General features: G+C 47.3%; 1 protein-coding gene across 2 annotated transcripts; it reads left to right on the plus strand.

Annotated features, from left to right (window-relative positions):
- Positions 1-12,405: 12,405 nt before the first annotated feature.
- Positions 12,406-24,122, plus strand: LOC120872401 (cytochrome P450 2F3). Of its 2 annotated transcripts, none has more exons than XM_040252736.1 (10): positions 12,406-12,546; positions 14,083-14,286; positions 14,367-14,529; positions 16,642-16,791; positions 19,702-19,862; positions 20,146-20,322; positions 20,727-20,868; positions 21,613-21,800; positions 22,327-22,490; positions 23,648-24,122. In XM_040252736.1, exons 2-10 carry the CDS (start codon positions 14,116-14,118, stop codon positions 23,856-23,858), a joined length of 1,527 nt encoding a protein of 508 aa, XP_040108670.1. In that variant the 5' UTR covers positions 12,406-12,546; positions 14,083-14,115; the 3' UTR covers positions 23,859-24,122. The 2 variants fall into 2 exon arrangements, with proteins under 2 accessions (XP_040108670.1, XP_040108671.1); XM_040252737.1 differs by having other exon boundaries at positions 12,408-12,546; positions 22,327-22,468.
- Positions 24,123-24,421: the final 299 nt, after the last annotated feature.

Consider the following 24,421-nt stretch of genomic DNA (forward strand, 5'->3'; position numbering starts at 1 on the left):
ACATGGGTTCTAGATGCTCGGGCTTCAGTAATGACTACTGTGACTTTTATCACCTTAGATTCACATAGTCTGTTCTTGAACATCATGTAAATGGAATCAAACAGTGTGTTTTCTTTTTAATTTAGTCAACCAAATTTGAGATGCCTTCAAATTCCAGTCTTAAGACTCTAGACGTTTAAGCAGACCAGCCTCTGATCCCATTCAATTCATGCATTCAGTCAATGATTCAACAAGTAATTATTAATATTCTACTTGACCTCAGGCATTCTCCCAGGCACTGGGGACACGGTTTTGAATGAAACTGACCAAATCCTTCATTCTCACTGAGCTGATATGCTAGTGGGGAAAGCTGATTCTAGAAACACACACAAATAATATTTCAGAGAGTAATAATTACTATAAAGAAAAAAATTAAGCTGGATAAGCCAATGGGGTAAGAGGCTGGTAATTTAGACAAATTTTTCAGGAAAGGATTCTCTGGACTGGCGATGTTTGAACTGAAGCCTAACTAATATAAGGACACATCTGAACGTGTCCCCCCACCCAAATTCATATGTTGCCAAAGGTGATGATATTGGTAGGTGGGATCTTTGGAGGTGATCTAGTCATGAGGGTGGACCCCCTCATGGATGGGATTAGTGTACTGATAAAGGATATACTTCAGGGAATTTTCTGGTGGTCTAGTGGCTAAGACTCCATGCTCCTAATGCAGAGAACCCAGATTCAATCTCTGATCAGAGAACTCGATCCCACCTGCCCCAACTAAAGAGTCTGCATGCCTCAATGAAGACTGAAGATCCCATGCTGCAACTAATACTCGGTGCAGCCAAATAAATAAATATCTTAAAAGAGAGAGAGAGAGATCTCAGAACTCCCTAGCCCTTTTCACCACTTAGGTCACATTTGGAGAAATGCTGTGTTTACACAGCAAAGGAAACTGTAAACAAGGAGAAAAGACAACCCTCAGAATGGTAAAAAAAAAAAAATCATAGCAAATGAAACAACTGACAAAGGATTAATCTCCAACATTTACAAGCAGCTCATGCATTCAATACCCGAAACACAAACAACCCAAACAAAACGTGGGCAGAAGACCTAAACACACACTTCTCCAGAGACGAATTCAGATGATTGACAAGCACATGAGAAGATGCTCAACATCGCTCATTATTAGAGAAATGCAAATCAGAACTACAATGAGCTATCATCTCACACCAGTCAGAGTCAGTTCAGTTCAGGCGCTCAGTCGTGTCCGACTCTTTGTGACCCCGTGAATCACAGCACGCCAGGCCTCCCTGTCCATCACCAACTCCCAGAGTTTATCCAAACTCATGTCCAGCAAGTCGGTGATGCCATCCAGCCATCTCATCCTCTGTCATCCCCTTCTCCTCCTGCCCCCAAACCCTCCCAGCATCAGGGCCTTTTCCAATGAGTCAACTCTTCGCATGAGGTGACCAAAGTACTGGAGTTTCAGCTTTAGCATCAATCCTTCCAATGAACACCCAGGACTGATCTCTTTTAGGATGGACTGGTTGGATCTCCTTGCAGTCCAAGGGACTCTCAAGAGTCTTCTCCAACACCACAGTTCAAAAGCATCAATTCTTTGGCGCTCAGCTTTCTTCACAGTCCAACTCTCACATCCATACATGACTACTGGAAAAACCATAGCCTCGACTAGATGGACCCTTGTTGGCAAAGTAATATCTCTGCTTTTTAATATACTATCTAGGTTGCTCATAAATAGGAGTAAGAGTCTTTTAATTTCATGGCTGCAATCACCATCTTCAGTGATTTTGGAGCCCAAAAAAATAAAGTCTGACACTGTTTCCACTGTTTCCCCATCTATTTCCCATGAAGTGATGGGACCAGATGCCATGATCTTCATTTTCTGAATGTTGAGCTTTAAGCCAACTTTTTCACTCTCCTCTTTCACTTTCAACAAGAGGCTTTTTAGTTCCTCTTCACTTTCTGCCATATGGGTGGTGTCATCTGCATATCTGAGGTTATTGATATTTCTCCCGGCAATCTTGATTCCAGCTTGTGCTTCTTCCAGTCCAGCATTTCTCATGATGTACTCTGCATAGAAGTTAAATAAGCAGGGTGACAATATACAGCCTTGACATACTCCTTTTCCTAACTGGAACCAGTCTGTTGTTCCACGTCCAGTTCTAACTGTTGCTTCCTGACCTGCATATAGGTTTCTCAAGAGGCAGGTCAGGTGGTCTGGTATTCCCATCTCTTTCAGAATGGCCATCATCAAAAAGTCTACAAACAATAAATGCTGGAGAGGTTGTGGAGAATCCTCTTGCACTGTTGGTGGGAATGCAAACTGATACACCACTATGGAGAACAGTATAGAGAGTCCTTAAAAAACTAAGAATAAAACTACCATATGATCCAGCAATCCCACTACTGGGCATCTACCCTGAGGAAACCATAACTGAAAAAGATGCATGGACCCCAATGTTCACTGCAGCACTATTTACAAGATCTAGGACATGGAAGCAGCCTAGATGTCCATCAACAGATGAATGGATAAAGAAGTTGTGGTACTTATTCACAATGGAACATTACTCAGCTATAAAAAAGAATGAGATTCTAATGAGGTGGACAAACCTAGAGCCTATTATACAAAGTGAAGTATGTCAGAAAGAGAAAGACAAATATTTATATTAATGCATAGGTATGGAATCTAGAAAGATGGTACTGATCATCTGCAAGGCAGCAATGGAAATGCAGACATAGAGTACAGACTTGAGGACACAGAGGGGAAAGCAGAGGGTGGGACCAATGGAGAGAGTAGCGTGGAAACACAGACATCACCATGGGTAAAATAGGTAGCCAGTGGGAACTGGCTATATGACTCAGGGAGCGCAAACCAATGCTCTGTGACAACCAGGAGGAGTGGAAGGTGGTGGGAGGTGGGAGGGAGGTTCAGGTAGAGGGGACATATATATACCTATGGCTGATTCATGTTGATGTATGGCAGAAACCAACACAATATTGTAATTATCCTCCAATTAAAAATAAATTTTAAAACAAATCACCTGGCATACATAGGTGTGTAGATTTATCATGAAATGCAGGCAATGTACCAGGAACATTCCTGATGTGATTCAGTCATTTGTTTAACAAATCTTGAGTTCTGGGTCACGCACTTCATTATGGGTTGGAATGTAAAGTATTAACTCCATTCCACTCAAAAAGAAAGTGATGTACAAAGATATCCAGTATACAAAATGGATGGCTAGGAATTTGCCAAATCTGCCAGTGGCTTCAAAAACAAATCAAAGGTTGAAGAGGAATTCCTTAGTGGTCCATCGATTAGGACTCCTCCTCTGTACTGACAAGGGTCTGTCATCACAGGAAAAAATAAGTTATATTAAAAAAAATTGAGAAACAGTCTTCAATTAAAAGAGACTCTCATCTGGTCTTCCAAACCAGAAAAAAATTATTATAATGAACATTATTTGGACAACTACCCAATGGAAATATTACCAGAAGATTAAATAATATCAATACTAAATTTTTCTATTTTGATAATATTACTCTCCAGTTCAGTTCAGTCACTCAGTTGTGTCCGACTCTTTGAGACCCCATGAATCGCAGCACGCCAGGCCTCCCTGTTCATCACCAATTCCCGGAGTTCACTCAGATTCACGTCCATTGAGTCAGTGATGCCATCCAGCCATCTCATCCTCTGTCGTCCTCTTCTCCTCCTGCCCCCAATCCCTCGCAGCATCAAAAGTCTTTTCCAATGACTCAACTCTTCGCATGAGGTGGCCAAAGTACTGGAGTTTCAGCTTTAGCATCATTCCTTCCGAAGAAATCCCAGGGCTGATCTCCTTCAGAATGGACTGGTTGGATCTCCTTGCAGTCCAAGGGACTCTCAAGAGTCTTCTCCAACACCACAGTTCAAAAGCATCAATTCTTCGGTGCTCAGCCTTCTTCACAGTCCAACTCTCACATCCATACATGACTACTGTAAAAACCGTAGCCTTGACTAGATGGACCCTAGTCGGCAAAGTAATGTCTCTGCTTTTCAATATGCTGTCTAGGTTGGTCATAACTTTTCTTCCACAGAGTAAGCGTCTTTTAATTTCATGGCTGCAGTCACCATCTGCAGTGATTTTGGAGCCCCCAAAAATAAACTCTGACACTGTTTCTACTGTTTCCCCATCTATTTCCCATGAAGTGATGGGACCAGATGCCATGATCTTCATTTTCTGAATGTTGAGCTTTACGCCAACTTTTTCACTCTCCTCTTTCACTTTTAACAAGAGGCTTTTTAGTTCCTCTTCACTTTCTGCCATAAGGGTGGTGTCATCTGCATATCTGAGGTTATTGATATTTCTCCCGGCAATCTTGATTCCAGCTTGTGTTTCTTCCAGTCCAGCGTTTCTCATGATGTACTCTGCATAGAAGTTAAATAAGCAGGGTGACAATATACAGCCTTGACATACTCCTTTTTCTATTTGGAACCAGTCTGTTGTTCCATGTCCAGTTCTAACTGTTGCTTCCTGACCTGCATACAGATTTCTCAAGAGGCAGGTCAGGTGGTCTGGTATTCCTATCTCTTTCAGAATTTTCCACAGTTTCTTGTGATCCACACAGTCAAAGGCTTTGGCATAGTCAATAAAGCAGAAATAGATGTTTTTCTGGAACTCTCTTGCTTTTTCCATGATCCAGCAGATGTTGGCAATTTGATCTCTGGTTCCTCTGCCTTTTCTGAAACCAGCTTGAACATTAGGGAGTTCACGGTTCACGTATTGCTGAAGCCTGGCTTGGAGAATTTTGAGCATAACTTTACTAGTGTGTGAGATGAGTGCAATTGTGCGGTAGTTTGAGCATTCTTTGGCATTCCCTTTCTTTAGGATTGGAATGAAAACTGACCTTTTCCAGTCCTGTGGCCACTGCTGAGTTTTCCAAATTTGTTGGCATATTGAGTGCAGCACTTCCACACCATCATCTTTCAGGCTTTGAAATAGCTCAACTGGAATTCCATGACCTCCACTAGCTTTGTTCATAGTGATGCTTTCTAAGGCCCACTTGACTTCACATTCCAGGATGTCTGGCTCTAGATGAGTGATCACACCATCGTGATTATCCGGGTCATGAAGATCTTTTTTGTACAGTTCTTCTGTGTATTCTTGCCACCTCTTCTTAATATCTTCTGCTTCTGTTAGGTCCAGACCATTTCTGTCCTTTATCAAGCCCATCTTTGCATGAAATGGTATCTCTAATTTTCTTGAAGAGATCTCTAGTCTTTCCCATTCTGTTGTTTTCCTCTATTTCTTTGCACTGATCGCTGAAGAAGGCTTTCTTATCTCTTCTTGCTATTCTTTGGAACTCTGCATTCAGATGCTTATATCTTTCCTTTTCTCCTTTGCTTTTTGCTTCTCTTCTTTTCACAGCTATTACTCTCAAGGTAATAAAAAGTGTCCTTCTTTGGAAATACTCATTGAACATTTTAGAGGTATAAGGACACCAAGGCTACAATTAATTCTCAAACGATTTATCTAATTCAAGGAAATAAAGATAAAGAGAGACTCTAATAAAGGGTGGCAAAATGTTATCAACTGATGAGTCAGAGGAAAATATGCATAAAAGTTTCTTGTATTATACTTGCAGCTTTTTATTAAGTTTGGAATTATATACTTTTCACAAAAGATTCCTAAGACATGGAATTCTTCATGACAGAATAAAATGCAAGAATATTTATAGGAACACAAAAATATCCAGTACTGACAAGGTAAAATTTACAATGACTGACATCCAATCAAAAATTACCAGGCAGAAACCATAAAATTCTCAGATGAGAACATAGGCAGAACACTCTCGGACTTAAATCACTCCAAGACCCTCTATGACCCACCTCCTAGAGTAATGGAAAAAAAAACAAAAATAAACAAATGGGACCTTATTAAACTTAGAGGCTCTCTCACAGCAAAGGAAACTATAAACAAGGTGAAAGGACAATCCTCAGAATGGGAGAAAATAATAGCAAATGAAACTGACAAAGGATTAATCTCCAACATTTACAAGCAGCTCATGCAACTCAATACCCAAAAAACAAACAACCCAACCAAAAAGTGGGCAGAAGACCTAAACACACATTTCTCCAAAGACATACAGACGGTTAACAAATGCATGAGAAGATGACCAACATCACTCATTATTAGAGAAATGAAAATCAAAACTACAATGAGCTATCATTTCACACCGGTCAGAATGGCCATCATCAAAAGTCTACAAACAATAAACGTTGGAGATAATGTAGAGGAAAGGAAATCTTCTTGCATTGTTGATGGAAATGCAAATTGATACAGCCACTATTAATTGAAGACAGTACAGAGAGTCCTTAGAAAATTAAGAATAAAGCTACCATGTGACCCAGCAATCCCACTTACTGGGCATGCACCCTGAGAAAACCATAACTGTAAAGACATGAACCACAATGTTCATTGAGGCACGATTTAGAAGAGATAGGACATGGAAGCAACCTAGATGTCCATCAACAGACGAATGGGTAGAGAAGTTGTGGTACATATACACAGTGGAATATTACTTGGCTATAAAAAGGGAATGCTTTTGAGTTGGTTCTAATGAGGCGGATGAACCTAGAGCCCACTATATCAAGTCAGAAAGACAAATATCATATATTAACATGTATATGTGAAATCTAGAAAGATGGTACCCAGGCATCAACTTGCAGGGAGCAATGGAGATGCAGAGAGAATGGACTTGTGGGCACAGTGGGGGAAGGGGCGGGCAGGACCGATGGAGGGAGTAGCGGGGAAACACAGACATCGCTGTACTTAAAATAGATCGCTAGTGGAAATTTGCTGTATGACTCAGGGAGCTCAACCCCGTGCTCTGTGACAACCTAGAGGGGCAGGATGGCGCGGAAGGTGGGAGGGTGGTTACAGAGGCACAGGACATGTCTATACCTATGGCTGACTCATGTTGATGTGTGGCAGAAACCAACACAATATTGTAAAGCAATTATTCTCCAATTTAAAATATATTAATTTAAAAAAAATTACTTGGCATACATAGATGTGTAGAAGATTTATCACGAAATGCAGGCCATGTACCAGGAACATTCCTGATGTGATTCAGTCATTTGTTTAACAAATCTTGAGTTCTGGGTCAGGCACTTCATTATGGGCTGGAATGTAAGGTATTACCTCCATTCCACTCATAAAGAAAGTGAAGTACAGAGACATTTGGTATAAAAAAAATGAGTGGCTAGGTTTGCCAAATTTGCCAATGGCTTCAAAAACAAATAAAGGTTGAAGGGGAATTCCCTGGTGGTCCAGAAGTCGGGATTTCTCTCCTGCACTGACAAGGGTCTGTCAGCATAGCAAAAATTAATTAGTTAATTAAAAAAATAAAGGTTGAGGAACAGACTTCGATTAAAAGAGACTCTCATCTGGTCTTCCAAACCAGAAAAAAAATTATTATAATGAACATCATTTGGACAACTAGTAAAATTGAAATATTACCAGAAGATTAAATTATATTGCAACAATACTAAATTTTCTATTTTGATTCTACTACTATCAATGTAATAAAAATTGTGTTTGTTCTTAAGAAATACACACTGAACACTTTAGAGGTATAAGGGCACCTGGGCTACAATTTACTCTCAATTCATAGAGAAATAGAGAAAAAGAGAGATTTTAAGAGTGAAAAAAATGTTAGCAGTTGGTAAATCCGAGGAAATTGTACATAAAAGTTCCTTGTACTATTCTTGAAGCTTTTTGTTAAGTCTGAAATTACATTTTTGTTAATGTTCACAAAAGATATCTAGGCAACTTAACTTCATCACAGAATAAAACTCAAGAATATTTATAGGAACACAAAAATATCCATCACCCACAAGGTAAAATTTAGGAAGACTGACATCCAATCAAAAATTACCAGGCATACGTAAGTGTGTAGAAGATTTATCATTAAATGCAGGCCATGTACCAGGAACATTCCTGACACTTTTCAGTCATTTGTTTAACACATCTCGAGTCCTGGGTCAGGCACTTCATTATGGACTGGAATGTAAAGCCCATTATATAAAGCCCAGTATAAAGCCCATTACCTCCATTTCACTCCTAAAGAAAGCGAGGTACAGAGACATTCGGTAACTCATTCAATGTCACACAACTTTCAAGTTATAGAATCAGGATTTTAATCTGAATCTACTGACTGCAAAATCCATGCTCTTTCTATGTGTCACACTGAAGGGGAAACAAAAGGCTATGACTCAGTAACATAAAGCCATGGAGAGGACTTCACTGGTGGTCCAGTGGTTAAGAATTCACCTGCCAGTGCAGAGGACCTGGGTTCTATCTCTGGTACAGGAAGAACCTTCATGCGGAGGGATAACTAGATCCGTTTACCACAACTAATGAAGCCTGTGCTCTAGAGCCGGTGCTCAGCAACAAGAGAAGCCATCAAGATGAGAAGCCTGTGCGCTGCAATGAACAGTAGCCCCCCACTTGCTGCAACTCGAGAAAGCCTGCTTGTAGCAATGAAGGCCCAGCCCAGCCAAAAATAAGTAAATTAATTCTTTGGAAATAAAATAATCTAGAGTGTAAGACCCTAATTTTTCCCATACAGAATCTTTCAGAATCAAATTGTACTGTTGATTTAAAATATTTCCTTTTTTAAAAAAATTGACTCTTTACAGATGAGCCACCAGGGAACCCCTACACCATCATATGCGGCCAAAACTTAGTAAATGTTCATGCAAGATCTGTATTTTTTTTTAAATTGAACTATAGTTGATTTACAATGCTGTATTAGTTTTGTTCTGTTTTAATTTTGGCTGCACTAGGTCTTCAATAAGCACTCAGGCTTTTTCTAGGTGCAGCGTGCAGGGTCTTCTCTAGTTGTGGAGCACAGGTTCTAGAGCTTGCAGGCTCAGCAGTTGTGGCACTCCAGCTTAGCTGCTCCACAGCATGTGGGATCTTAGTTCCCTAATCAGGGATTGAACCCATATCCCCTGCATTGGAAGGCGGATTCTTCACCACTGGACCACCAGGGAAGTCCCTGTGTTAGTTTCTGGTGTATAGCAAAGTGATTCAGATATGTATACATAGGCATGTATTCTTTTGTAAAATGTTGTTGTTGTTTTTCAGCTGCTGAGTCATGTCCTGCTCTTTGCAACCTCATGGAAGGCAGCCCACCAGGCTTCCCCGTCCACTATCTCCCTCAGTTTGCTCAAATTCATGTCCGTTGAGTCGGTGATGCTATCTAACCATTTTATCCTCTGCTGCCCTCTTCTTTTGCCTTCAATCTTCAATTCTTTCTTTAAATAATTTCATTTATTTATTTATTTGCTGTGCTGGGTCTTCACGCTCTGAGGGCTTGTCTCTACTTTTGGTGAACAGGGCAACTCTTCACTGAGATGTGTGGTTTCTCCTGTTGAGGAGCAGACTCTAGGCTCACGGGCTCAGTAGTGGTGGTGCATGGGTCCAATAGTTGTGGGTCCTGGGCTCTAGAGCATGGTCTCAATATCTGTGGTGCACAGACTTAGTAGCTCCAAGGCATGTGGGATCTTTCCAGACCAGGGATCAAACTTGTGTCTCCTGCATTGGCAGGTGGATTCTTTACCACTTAGCCACCAGGGAAGCCCCTATATAAATATAAGTATATATATATATATATTCTTTTCATATTCTTTTCCATTATAGGTTATTACAAGGTATTGAACATAGTTCCCTATGCTGTACAATAGGACCTTATTATTTATCTATTTTATATGTAGTAGTTTGTATCTATTAGTCCCAATTTGCGTATTTCATTACATGTAAATTTTACCTCAAACAATTGTAAACTAGGAAAAAAATCTATCTGCCCACATCCAGCTAGTGACAGGGGTGGGATGCCCTGTCGCCTTCAGGAAAAGCTGCACTTGGGAATTCCGGTGGTCCAGTGGTTAGGAATCTGCGCTTTCACTGCAGGGGCCACGGGTTCCATCACTGGTCAGGGAACTAAGATCCCACAAAAAAAAAAAAGAAGAAGGAAATGTTGCCCTTTCTCTGTCAGGAAAGCAAGGCTATATATGTGGCTCAGATTCTGGTAGGCAGGTGAGCATGCTGCTTTTTCTATGGAATAAGAAATGAGACCATCAACAGAGGTAGGAAAGGGTCTGGAGGTTGGAGAGGGCAGAGAATAAGGTAAGTGTTGGGACTTCCCCAGTGGTTCAGTGGTTAAGAATCTGCCTGCCAATGCTGGGGATAAGAGTTCAATCCCTGCTCTGGGAAGATTCCATATGACACAGAGTAACTAAGCCCCATTCACCACAACTACTGAGCCCTGGCCATGCCTACTCTTCAAAACAAGAGAAACCACGACAGTGAAAAGCCTGAAAACTGCAGCTAGAGAGTAACCCCATGCTATGCCAAGTTGCTTCAGTCACGTCCAGCTGTTTGCGACCCCATGGACTGTAGCGCGCCAGGCTCCTCTGTCCATGGGATTCTCCAGACAAGAATACTGGAGTGGGTTGCCATTTCCTTCTCCAGGGATTCTTCCCAACCGCAGGGACTGAACCTGAAGAGAGTAACCCCTGCTTGCCACAACTAGAGAAAACCCAGGTGCAGAAACAAAGACCCAGAGCAGCCAAAAATAAAATAAATTAATTTTTTAAAATTAAAAAAAAAAAATTTTAATGTAAATGTTGGAAGTCAAGGAGAGGCCAGTTGGAGATCAGGAAAGTTCAGCTGCCCTTGGGTGTCTTTCAGTTTCTCCCATTACACCTTCACTTCCCAACCGGGTTGGACTTTGCCCCCAAGTGGACATTAAATAATATCCGGGGTCATTTTTTATTTTTACACCTGGGAGAGGGGTTACTATTGACATCTAGGAGGTAGAAACCAGAGATACTGCTAAACATCCTGCCACTCACAGGACAGCTTCCACCCCAAGAGAATTACTAGCCCAAATGTCAATAGTGCCGAGGGTAAGGAAACTCACAATACATCCCTCCTTACCCTACATTCCCTCTGCAGCAGGGCAGCAAGTCAGACCATAAGAAGAACTCAAAGCCCCTTAAAACTCCCCTTCTCAGGAGTCCCAAGTTCCCCACTAAGGCAAGTCCCAAGAGGCCCCTCTCAAACCAGTTCTGGGGTCAGAGAAAAGTCACTTGTGGGTTCCCATAGGTCAAGTACTACTCCTCTCCCCCAGAAGTAGCGGTTCATGCCAAGGGAAACTAGAGATCTGTGATCCCATAATCAAGCCTTCACCCCTCTTCCAGGACCTGCCCTAACCAGCCTTTCTGGGACTGAAACAGTAGCACAAGCCCCACCTCCATCCCAATAGGGGCCTGAGATCTGGGGTGTCAAATTCCCCAGGGCCTCCAAGCACTTCCTCCGCAACCCTCCATGGGAAAAACAACCACCATGGTGTCTACCAACAGACCTGGTTGCCAGGGGAGGCGGGGGGCAGAACAAAACCTCCACTTGGCCTTGCAGACTCTTGACCTCTGGGGCTCTCTCCCACATCTTACCCTCCAAGGAACTAGAGTCCTAGCCCCCCTTCAGGTTTTTGCAACCTGCCCTTCTGACCTAGCTAGGAGTTGAGTGTAGTCAGTTTCTGGGTGTAACGAGACAAGGGTAGAATCAGAGCAGGTGGGGGGGCTTAGGAGAGAGGCAGAAGTGGAGGTGGGCAGTAGCAGGGGTATCCTTCGCATCTGAGGCCCTGTCTAGTGAGGTTCCTGACTGCCCTGCCCTTCTCCCAAATCTTCCTTGATCCTCAGTCTGGCTTCAGTCCTGTCCACTGCACTCCACCTCTTGGAGGTGTGAGAGACAGACAGACAGTCAGGAGGACAGAGCGACTGAGAAAGACTGTGGAGAGAGAGAAGCAGGGAGAAAAGAGAAAGGCCACAAAGAAAATCAGGGGGCAGAAGAGATGGTGAAAGACAGACACACAGAGGAAGAGAGACGGGGAGCAACAGAGACATAAAAAAGAGACAAGAAGATGCAGAGGCCAAAGCAGAGACACGTACAGAATTTCAGAGATGGACTGCAAAAGACAGAGAAGGCTGAGAAGAGTTGTGAAAATGGGGCCCCAGAGAATGAGAATCCTTCCCCTTTTCAGGTCAGAGACCCCAACCTCATCCCTACCCCTTCATTTGGCCAAAGCCCTACCACTCTAAACCAGACCCAGAACTAGATCCAGGATCCCCAGTGGCAAGAACAACAAAAAATAGAGAAGACTTCACCCCCAATCCAGGGCAGATGGCCAGCATTGGCCACAGTGAGAAGAGGTAAGGTCAGCCTAGGGGAGGAGAAGGCAGGGCTCCCAAGCACTCATTCGAGGCCTCATTCCAGCTGGCTATGAGCCCCAGCCCAGGCAAGGAAGGCAGGAAAATGGGAGGGATTAAAAGTCACTGGATGAACTAGGGAAAAGGGTGGTAAGCAGCGGTGGACGGAGATGATTTAAGGGCAGCTCCCACCCCTCAGTTCCGAGCTCCTGGGCACACATCTGGAGCAGCCGCTGCCAGCCGGACTGGTCCCTCCAGCACCCCCCTGAGCAGCTCAGCAGGTAGAGGGCTGGTCACAGAAGAGGGGGTGACTCTCAAGAGAGAGGGTCACTGGCTCCGTCTCCCTGTCCTGAGACTGGCCGGGGTCTGCCTTGTCAGCTCCTCTGAGGGGTCTCTGGGTCTACCTCTCTGGGGCTCTCCCTGGGACCCTGTTCTTGAATTTACCAAAGTGTTTCAGAGTTCCGAGCAAGGGCCTGGCACTGCACACTCTTTGTGACGCACTTTACCTGGCCAGGTGGCATCTCTCTCTGAAATGTGATTCCTGGGCTCAGGACACCTTTCGGCCTGTTTCTGCTTCTGCCCTCCCTCTGTCTCGTCTGTCTTGGTCTCTCTGTCTCTGCCTGCCTCCGTCGAATGTCCCCTGCCTGTCTGTCTGTCTGTCCGTCTGAGTGTCTGTCTCTCTCCCTCCACATCTCTCTGTCTCTGTCACTCTCTTCTCCACCGGCCTCTGGGCTTGCCTCTGCTTCCTCTCTCCATCTGCTTGTCACCCTCTTCTTCCTATCTGTCAGTGTCCATCTCTATGTCTCTCAGTCAGGGTGTATCTCTGTCTCCCCACCTCTCTCGTCTCTTTCTCTAGCTCTGTGTCTTCTCTAGTTCAATCTCGCTTCTCTAGTCTCTCTCTGTCTGCCTCTCTTTCTGTGATTTCTCTCTGTCTGGCTATTTCTCTGTCTTGATTTGTCTGTCTCAGTCCCTGTGTGTCTCTATCTCTATATATCACTATGTGAAAGATGATAGATGAAAATTGATAGATGGTAGGCAGATAGTTGGGAGAAGGCAATGGCAACCCACTCCAGTACTCTTGCCTGGAAAATCCCATGGACAGAGGAGCCTAGTAGGCTGCAGTCCATGGGGTCACTAAGAGTCGGACACGACTGAGCGACTTCATTTTCACTTTTCACTTTCATGCATTGGAGAAGGAAATGGCAACCCACTCCAGTGTTCTTGCCTGGAGAATCCCAGGGACAGGGGAGCCTGGTGGGCTGCCGTCTATGGGGTCGCACAGAGTCAGACACAACTGAAGCGACTTAGCAGCAATAGCAGCGGCAGGCAGATAGTTAGATAGATAGACATCGATAGATAGAGAACAGACTGAAGACAGACAACAAATAGACAGATAATAGATTACTGTTGTTGTTCAGGCATGTCTGCCTCCTGATAGACAGACAGATAATAGATACAGAGAAGGCAGACATGCACAGATATCCAGATAGCTCGCTCTGGTTTTTGTCTCCTCATTATCTCTGCATGTAACTCTGTCTCTCTGTCTCTATCTCTCTTCTGTCCCCCTCCATCGGTCTTGACTTCTGTCTCTCTGTATTTTGACTACCTCATGCCCTTTTTTCTGTCTCTCCCTCCCTTCCCCTCTCCTTCCATCTCTTCCCCCATCCCCTGGCCTTTTCCCAGTGTCTCCCTCTCTCTACTTCCTTTTTTCTCTCCATCTGCTCCTATTTCTGGGGTCTGGGGGAGGCAAGTTCCAGAGGGAGATGAGGAGTGAAAGGCTCTCACTCCCTCCCCGGCGCTGCCTTCTCCCCACCCAACTCCCAACCCAGGTGCCTGCAACTGCCTGCACCATGGACAGCATAAGTACAGCCATCTTGCTCCTGATCCTGGCTCTCGTTTGTCTACTCCTGACCACCGGCTCAAAGGGCAAGGGCCGGCTGCCCCCAGGCCCCAGGGCCCTCCCATTCCTGGGGAATCTGCTGCAGCTTCGCTCCCAAGATATGCTGACCTCCCTCACCAAGGTCAAAGGACTAGGCTTGGGTGAAGGGAGAGGGGTCCCTGGCCCCAGAGCCCCCTGTGACCTCTGTCTTCTTGCCCTCAGTTGAGCAAGGAATTCGGCGCAGTGTACACGGTGTACCTGGGGCCCAGACGGGTGGTGGTCCTCAGCGGGTACCAGGCAGTGAAGGAGGCGCTGGTGGACCAGGCGGAGGAGTTCAGTGGCCGCGGCGACTACCCTGTCTTCTTCAACTTCACCAAGGGCAACGGTGAGCCTGCTCCCGCCTCCTCCACTCCCCACCCATTCCACACCGAGGGAGGGAATAGGGCAGAAGAATGGCCTCCCAATTTTGGTGACACTCAGGACCTCTGATCTCACTGATGACACCAAGTGGAGTGGAGCCAAATAGGGTGAAGTCTGTCCCACCTTCACCACCCCCAAATCCCACCACCACCTTTTTTTCTTCTTCTTTCCCTGGCTGTGCCATGCGGCATGTGGGATCTCAGTTCCCTGACCAAGGATGGAACTCATACTCCCTGCATTTGAAGCAGAGTCTTAACCACTGGACTTCCAGGGAAATCTCTCCCTCAGCCGTCTTGAACTGTACTTCTATACCCATTCCCATCTCCACCCAACTCCAACCCAATCCAACTCCAACTCTCATTGCAATGCTTCTCTCTACCCTAACCACATCATCAAATTTCCATCTCAGTCAAGTGGCTAAATTATCTGGCCCCAGTCTGTATTGTCCACTTCTCCGCAGTCCCCACCAACCCTGTTTCCATGTTCTCCATTTCAATCTCAACTCCATCTCTCTCTCAACACTGACTATACCTCACTGCAACCTCCATTCCCACTACAAACCTCTCCCAATCTCCATAGTAAAATCCAGTATTAACCCATCCTGATCCTTTAGTCAAACTCAATTCCATTATCATTTTCCTCCCCAGCCCCATTTTCTATCTCAGTAGCCTACTGAAGTTCTCAGTCCCTAGGTCTCACTTTTGACCTATATCCCTCTACTGTCACCAGAACCAATCCTACCACATATCGACCCAACCCCAAGCTCAATCTCAACCCCAATCCACCAATCACTCTCATTCTACCCAGTTCCATTCCCACATTAATCTCAGACCCAACTTCTCATCTACCCTGTTATCTCCCCTCATCCCCACTTTCATCCCCATCCCAACTCACACCCAACTTCATCCCCACCCACCCAGCAACTCACATCACTCACTCCAAACCTCTCCTAGCTCAGTAGCTTGTCCTCCGTAGGTCTGGAAGTCACCTAGTCTTGTGGATTTTTTGTAACATAAATCTCTTCCTCAAAGGAAGCCGTGTGGCACGGCCCAATATATGAGAAAGAAAGAACAAAAACAAAAGGAAGGAAAGAGGAAAAGAGGGAGGGGGAGGGAGATGGGAGGGAAAGAAGAAAGTTGCTCTAAATGAACAGGGGGTCCTGGAGACCTGTCTCCTGGACTGTTCGTCTCCCCCTAAAGAATCACTATGGCTCCCCCTTGCCCTTACACTAGATGGGTCCCGGCTGCCCCAGGATCTGAAGTTGGAAAGTTCTAATTTAAAAAGAAAAAGAGAGAGAGAGAGAGAAAGAAAGAAAGAACACCTATTGGATACTGAGTACACTTGCTACCTTCGTGTCTCCTGGCTTGATCTTATGACCGCACCAGTCCAGATGCAAGGAGGTAGAGAAATGCCCCCGCTACTTTTACACAGAAAACATCTGGATATATACATCATCTGTTACTAGAAATAGCCAGCATCTGGTTATTCAGTACAGAGGGTAACAGCAGGGTTCTTCCGCCTAGCCTGCACCTTTGGCACTCCCCTCTCCGACCCTCAGTCTCTCATCATGAGAAGGCTGCTACGAGAGGTCGATGAGATGATGCACACGATGAAGGCAAAACACGATACTTTCTTCCTCTTTAGCATCCAGTTCTCTGAGGACTGGAGGACTAGAGGACTCGGAGATGAACACATGTGAGACCGCATATCCTATTGCAGCTCCTATTGTGCTCCTAGGAGCACAGTGATGGCCAGGACAGGCCCCCACCCCGCCTTCACGGTTCACTGAAGGGGCAGGTTCCTTGTCAGACAGTGACAGCCCAGAGTGGGCAGGTCTGTGATAGCAGAAACAGAGACAGGATAAGCAGGACTGTGGGGAGAAAAGCCCAGGGCCCTGTGGAAGCTCAAAGGAGGCACCTGACCCAGCCCAGAGGGTCTGGAAGGACTTACTGGCAAGGCTGGGGAGAGATTCCAAACTCGGGGTCTTTGTCTTATCAAACATTGGGAAAGGGGATTCAGATGACAGCGGTTTTGGGAATAGGTCATTGGTGGAGCTGGCCCCTTCCTTTCTACCCAGGCATTGCCTTCTCCAATGGAGACCGGTGGAAAGCCCTGAGAAAGTATTCTGTTCAAATTCTGCGCAACTTCGGCATGGGGAAGAGAACCATTGAGGAGCGGATCCTGGAAGAAGGCCACTTCCTGCTGGAGGAGCTTCGGAAAACTCAAGGTCTAGTTCCCCACATGCAGCCCATACCCCTCATTCACCTCCAGCCTACTTAGGGGGTCAGGGCAGCCCCATACCATAGCATGGGTGTGAACTCAGAACTAGAGGCTTCTCACTTGACCAGTGATAAGAGAGGCGCCCCCTGGAGGTGGATCAGTTTATGACGCTGTGTTTCCTTGAGGTATGGTGACAGTGGGCGTCCCAGGTGACACTAGCAGTAAAGAACCTGCCTACCAATGCAGATGTCAGAGATACGGTTTTGATCCCTGGGTTGGGAAGATCCCCTGGAGGAGATCCCCTGGCCACCCACTCTAGTATTCTTGCCTGGAGAATCCCATGGACAGAGGAGCCTGGCAGCTACGGTCCATAGGGCCGTAGAATTGGACACGACTGAAGCGACTTAGCATGCATGCACAGGGTGGCAGAGTATGTCCTGGTCCCTTTGTTGCACTGTCTCTGTGTGGTCTTTCGAGCGATGCTCCTGTCATAGTGGCGGGCAATATGCTGCTGCTGCTGCTCTTGAAAACTCACCATGTGCGGGGGCCTGTGTTAAGCTCATTTTCAGGCGCAAGCCCCTTAAGCCTTGGAACAATCCATTTTGCAGATGAGAAGACTGAGGCACAGAGATTGAGCAACCAGCTTGAAATGATAAAGCTAGAAAGTAGAAGAGCCAAGATTTAAACCTAAGTCTTAGATACCAAAGTCCTCATGCCAAACATTAATACTCATTTATCCAGTGCTTACAGATTCCAGGTACTATGGTAAACTCTTTGCATGTGTTGACAAGTTGCACCCTCCCAGAAAACCTAGGGAGTTATTACAAGTGATGAAGCTGAGGCCTAGAAAGGTTAGTCATGTGCCTGGGAAGTGCCAGAGATGGGATATAAACCCAGGTCAAAGCTGTCGACCATGAAAAAAAGTTAATAATCAACATTTAAGGTGATGCCTATCATATGCCAGCACTATTCCAAAACTCTGTGTATATCACCTTGAAAAATCACCCAGGGACGTCCCTGGTGGTCCAGTGGTTCAGGCTCCATACCTCCACTTCAGGAGTGCAGTTTCCAGCCCTCGTTCAGGAACTAAGACCTGGCATGCTGCACAGCATGGCCAAAGTAAATTTAAAAGTTTCAGTTCTCCTTTAGAAAAGAGAAATCACCCAAACCTCAGAAGTAAGTACTAGCACAAACCCCATTTTACCGAAGAAATTGAGGCAGAGAAAGGTAATGGCCCTCTACCCTGATCTCCAAATCTTGCTGACTTTGGGGGGAGAAGTGGCAGGTAATACCTCACGGATTAAATAACGTGATGTAAGTAAAAGAATTATAACTGCCTGAATTATTTTCCTGTTGCTGCTGCAACAAACTGCCACAAATTTAGTGTCTTAAAACAATACAAATTTATTCTCCAGTTCTGGGGGTCCAAAGTTTAAACTGGGTCAGCAGAGGTGGCTTCTTCTGGAGGTTCTAGAGGACAATCCAATTCCTCACCTTTTTTAGCCTCTAGAGGCTGCCTGCATTCTTCAGCTTGTAGCCCCTTCCTTCATCTTCAAAGCCAGCAGCATAGCATCCACCAATGTCTCTTCCTCTCTCTCTCCCTCTTTCCATCACCACATCACTTTTGGGGGGTTTGGGGGTTGGCCACACTGTGCAGCTTGATCTTAGTTCCCCAACCAGGAATTGAACCTGAGCCCTTGGCAGCAGAAGCACAAAGAACCAACCACTGGACCACCAGGGAATTCCCATCACATCACCTTTTCTACTCAGACCCTTTGCTTTCTTATAAGGACCCATGTGATTACATTAAACCCACCTAGATAATCCAGAATAATCTCCCATTCCAAGATCCTTAACTTAATCACATATGCACAGGCTTTTGGAATTGGGACATGGACATCTTGGTGGGGGGTGGGGAGCGTGGCTGGAGCATTACTCAGTCTACCATACCACCTTTCTTTGGCTCGTGATGGCATGATGGCCCTTAACTAAGCATTGCCAGCCACACATTCACTGACTCTTTATAAGAGCCCCATGAGGAGAAGACTATCATCAAGCCCATTTTATAGATGGGAAAACTGAGGCTCAGAGAAGGGAATTCGGTTCCTCTAGGTCACATGTTGGAGAAGGCAATGGCACCCCACTCCAGTACTCTTGCCTGGAAAATCCCATGGGCGGAGGAGCCTGGTAGGCTGCAGTCTATGGGGTCGCTAAGAGTCAGGACACGACTGAGCGACTTCACTTTCACTTTTCACTTTCATGCATTGGAGAAGAAAATGACAACCCACTTCAGTGTTCTTGCCTGATGAATCCCAGGGACAGGGGAGCCTGGTGAGCTGCTGTCTATGGGGTCACAAAGAGTTGGACACAACTGAAGTGACTTAGCAGCAGCAGCAGCAGGTCACATGTAGACTAAGAGGCCAAGCCAAAATCCAGACTATGTCTAGTTAACTCCAGATTCAGTTTTCTGGGCTGTGCTCTTGTGTAATGGCCAGTGTGGGAATGTGCTGTATTGGTGTTGCTTTCTGTGATCTGTTGGGTCATCAGATCACATTGGGTGTCAGGTGTTGTGTGGCTGTGTGTCATTGCTGAGTGAAGTTGTAGTGTTGGCAGGCACTGGGTGTAAAGTTGTATTGTGTAGGCTGTGTATTGTGTCACCAAGAATACCCTGTGCAGCTGTTTAGTATTGCTGTCGATGTGCTATAAGGTAATGTGCGTTCTGTGCTGTCTGTTGTGTGGCCAGATATTTTGTGGGTGCTGTTGTGCTGTGTTAGGTGGCCAGGAGCAGGTGTTCAGTGCTGTGAGTCACACTGATACGGTTGGGTTGGATGTTGTGCAGTTGCTGCCTGGGGCCTGGTTTGTCGTACACTGTGTCTCCTGAGCCATGCCCCTTGACCCATTCACCCTTCACCTTCAGGCAAGCCCTTCGACCCCACATTTGTGGTGAGCCGCTCAGTGTCCAACATTATCTGCTCAGTGATCTTCGGCTCCCGCTTCGACTACGACGACGACCGTCTGCTCACCATTATCCACCTCATCAATGAAAACTTCCAAATCATGAGCAGCCCCTGGGGAGAGGTCAGGAGACCAAGTTCCACGGGCGACAGGGTTGGGGGTTCCAGCCAGTTCAGGGCTCTCGGGGGAGAAGTGGGTAGGGAAGGAATTGCTATTGGCCCCGCCCTCTCCGTATGACCCCGCCCCCGAGGTATGCGGCCCCGCCCACTCCGCAGGGGCTCTGCGGACACACAGGACCTGCCCCACCCTACACACACACACACACACACACACACACACCCCTTCACCTTACCTTCTCTGCTGCTGCCTGCTCCTCCCAATCCCTTCAACTCTGCTCCATCCTTAGATGTACAATATCTTTCCTAACCTCCTGGACTGGGTGCCCGGGCCACACCGACGCCTTTTTAAGAACTACGGACGCATGAAGGACCTCATCGCCCGCAGCGTCCGTGAACACCAGGCTTCCCTTGACCCAAACTCTCCCCGGGACTTCATTGATTGCTTCCTTACCAAGATGGCACAGGTAAGTAAGCCCTACCTGGAAGTCCCATCTCTGATCTGACCTTCCATCCTGCTTCGAACCAACAAATATCTCGAGATGAGCGTGTTTGGGTCTGAACTCCCCACATCCAGGAAGTGAAGTTGGATTACCTGGCTCTTCTGGGGCTACTCAGGGCCTCCGCCAATTAACAGCCTCATTAAGAAATCCTTCAGGGTTTGTTTATTTAATCGGCCGCGTGGCTGAGATTTTCCCTACCCTACCCTCCGCGCTCCCCAGATCCCCGAAGGAAAGGAAATTGAACAGAGGAGGCGCTGAACTGACCCCCAGTAGCAGCTGTGCAGGTCTGCGGGGAGTGGGGCACAGAGTCTCGGCGCCCAGAGACCTCCCTCCGCCTTGGCGCACATCCCCGGCCCTAACCCCTTCAGGAAAAGCAGGACCCGCTGAGCCACTTCGTCATGGACACTCTGCTGATGACCACACACAATCTGCTCTTTGGCGGCACCGAGACCGTGGGTACCACGCTGCGCCACGCCTTCCAACTGCTCATGAAGTATCCAGAAGTGCAAGGTGCGAGCGCCGGGAGCCCCGCCCACAGACCTTGAGCGCCCCCCCCCCCCTCAGTGTGCCTGGTAGCGAGAGCCCCCAGCTCATGCTTGGGTCCCACAGCCAAACCCGCAAGCCCACTGGAGGCTGACCCCACTCACGTGGCTCCCCCGATCCACATATTCTGTCCGGACGGGGACCCCGTCCACAACGTCTTGCTTTGGGACCCATCTCTGACCCTGCACACACAACTCGTACAGACGCCCAGAACCCGGGCCTACCCAAGAATCCCTCCCTCCCACTGCACAGCCTGCGACCCCACCTGCCTAAACCCTGCTTCTGGGTCTTCCCCTGAACCTTCCTGGCCGCCTGGACGCTGTGCGGAGACCGACTGGATCTTTGCCGGCCGCCCCACCTTTGATATCTCAGCTGTCCTGCACACCCCGCTCCTAGTCCTCGAAACCCCGCCGGCAATCCCATGTGGGACCTGGACTCCAAGCAGCCCTGTACACTGTCCGCACAACCTCGCCCCTGGTAGCCCAGGCGGGAACGAAACTTTCGCCCTCACTGCATCTCTGAACCCAGCCCCTCCCTCTGAACCTTCATCTAACCTTCACATGCACCCCTGCAGCGGCCCCCGACCCCCGACCCCGACCTCGACTGGAAAGCAGTGGCTGGACTGCTTCCACACGCATGCACACACCTCTTCTCGGCACAGTCGAGTCTGCTGATCCCCTCAACAACCGCTCTCCCCTCCCCCCACCCCAGTCCGAGTCCAGGAGGAAATCGACCGCGTGGTGGGACGCGAGAGGCTGCCGACTGTGGAGGACCGAGCGGCGATGCCTTACACAGACGCGGTGATCCACGAAGTGCAGCGCTTCGCAGACGTCATCCCCATGAGCTTGCCGCACCGTGTCACTCGGGACACGAACTTTCGAGGCTTCACGATACCCAGGGTACGGGGGACACCTGGCAAACCATACCTAAAACCTCAGGAAGAGGCATCCCACACTCGATATGGTCATCCAGGGTTCTAGAAAGGAAGACCCAGGCCCTAGCAAAAGACATCTGAGGCCCTTAAATCCAGAACCTCAGACCCTTCCCAAGACCTCGTCCTATACCATACTGGACTAGACCTTGTCCTGAACACCAGGCCCCTTCCCTGTGACCCCTAGGACCCCTCTCTGAAATCCCCAAGGTCTGAGACTTCACTCTGGGGACCCCCTGTACCTAAACACTGTTCTGGGAGAACTTTCTCCCTCCCCAGGAACCCCAGATTTGTTTCTACAAGGAGGATATCCCACATCCCTACCTCAGACCCCAACAGAATCATTTTCAGCACCCGTCACTGGGAACCCTAGACACTGATACCCATTTCCTGGACTCCTGATGTAGATCCAGGCTCTGTAGAGTGGAAATCCTCTACTGGGAACCTCCCAGCCCTTCTAACCCGCCACTGATTCTGCCTCCCCACCCACGCAGGGCACCGATGTCATCACCCTCCTTAATACAGTCCACTACGATCCCAGCCAATTTCAGAAGCCCAAGGAATTCAACCCTGAACATTTTCTGGATGCCAATATGTCCTTCAAGAAGAGTCCTGCCTTCATGCCTTTCTCAGCCGGTGAGAGTGGTGGGGGGCAACGGTCAGTCTTTCTGGCCCAATATTCCACCTACATTCCCCAAGCCTAATTCAACTCTCCAAACCCTTTCACCTCTTCATCCCACCCAGTCCTCAGCTTTAGATGCGCAGACATCCTTTCTCCTTCCCAACTCTTCCCCTACAGGCTGATAGCAACTGAAAGCCTTGTGGAGGGAAGCAAGGAGACAGGATTGTCATCTAACTTGGACATGGTCATTATCAGTCTCTCCACTGGGTGGTGCAGTTGAAGTCGTTCTGGTTTTTCTTGGCTTTGGTCTTTAAACGGCTGGGAAAAACATCTTTTCCTGCTTAACTCAGTGTTCCAAAAGGGAGTAGGGTGCATAATAATAGGTAACATACAACACTGCCTGCTGTGCACCAGTGCTACCTCTGAGAACTGTAAGAGTGGTGGCTAAGAGATGCACTTTGCTGCCAGACCCCAGCTTTGTTATATTCTAGCCGTTTGGCCTTGGATATGCTCCTTCCCTTCTCTGTGCTTCGGGTTTTACATCTATGAAATGGCAATCATAAAAAAGCCCACCCCTGGGAGTTGTTACAAGGATGAAATCAATTGATAGTAGGGCTTAGAGCAGCGAGGTCACATGCATACTAAACTGACATAGCATTATATTCTCACTGTTTCACCTCCATTTGCCTTTCACAACAACCTGAAAAAAAAGTGAAAACGTTACTTGCTCAGTGGTTTCCAGGCTCCTCTGTCCGTGGAATTCTCCAGGCAATAATACTGGGGTGGGTAGCCATTCCCTTCTCCAAAGGATCTTCCTGGCCCAGGAATCCAACCCGGATTGCAGGCAGATTCTTCACAGTCTGAGCCACCAGGAAAAGCCCCTCGTGGCAACCTAATGAAGCACTATTATCCTCCCCATTTCAGATACCTACCCAGAAACTCTGGCTTGCCCAGGATCACAGAACTAGTAATAGTGGTCAGGATTCGAATCCCTGCAAGGTTGCACTTGTAGGAGGTCCACAACATACTTAAACTGTCTGTCCCGCGCCTTTAGATAGATGGTGCCTGGAAGCCACTGAGCAAGTAACGTCTGTGAGTCCCCACTCATTATTCTCATGCTTTCCTCTGAAAGTGGAGGAGGCCCTTCACCCCCGTTTTGTCTCATTGCTCCTCCCCCTCCTTTCTCCCTGCAGGACGCCGGCTGTGCCTGGGCGAGGCGCTGGCGCGCATGGAGCTCTTCCTCTACCTCACCGCCATCCTGCAGAGCTTCTCGCTGCAGCCGCTGGGGGCGCCCGAGGACATCGATCTGACCCCGCTCAGCTCGGGTCTTGGCAATTTGCCCCGGCCTTACCAGCTCTGCGTGCGCGCGCGCTAAGGCCGAATCCCTTCCAGATTCGTCTGTGAACGATGGGGCCTGTGTGGAGGGGTGCTTCGATCCATCGTCTCGTTCCCCTGCGCCCCATCCCTCTCGCTGTCACACTCGCTTCCCATCACCTTGCGCCAGCTGCATGCCCTTCCCCAACATTCCTGTCTTTATCTTCTGTGCCCCTGAAGCATGGGGAAGGGAAAGCACGTACCTTGTTTAAGCCACAGAATTCGTTCTACTGCACACCCTTTGGTGGAGAAGGTTTTTTGTATCCGTTTCTATTAAATTATCTTTAGAATAGATTCAAACCTACCTTGGCTGAATTAAAGGGAGGAGGACGGTCCTCTAGGATGGACAGAAGTAAGGTCTGGCTGCAGAGAAGGGAGACACCTGGTTTGGATGCGTTCAACCCTCACTCTTAGGGAAGTTTAAATAAAAAAAATTGGGAGAAAGTGTTTCCTGGAGACAGACTGGGAGGTAAAGGCTGAGAGGGCCTGAGTGAAGACAGAAGTAAAGAAACCAAGGCCAAGAAAAAGACAGCAGCCCAGAAAGGTTCCATAGGTCTGCCAGAGATGCAGGGCGCTGTACAAAGATGGAGATA

The sequence above is a fragment of the Oryx dammah genome, unplaced genomic scaffold (genome assembly GCF_014754425.2).
Source record: "Oryx dammah isolate SB20612 unplaced genomic scaffold, SCBI_Odam_1.1 HiC_scaffold_13, whole genome shotgun sequence".
Classification (NCBI taxonomy): Eukaryota; Metazoa; Chordata; class Mammalia; order Artiodactyla; family Bovidae; genus Oryx; species Oryx dammah.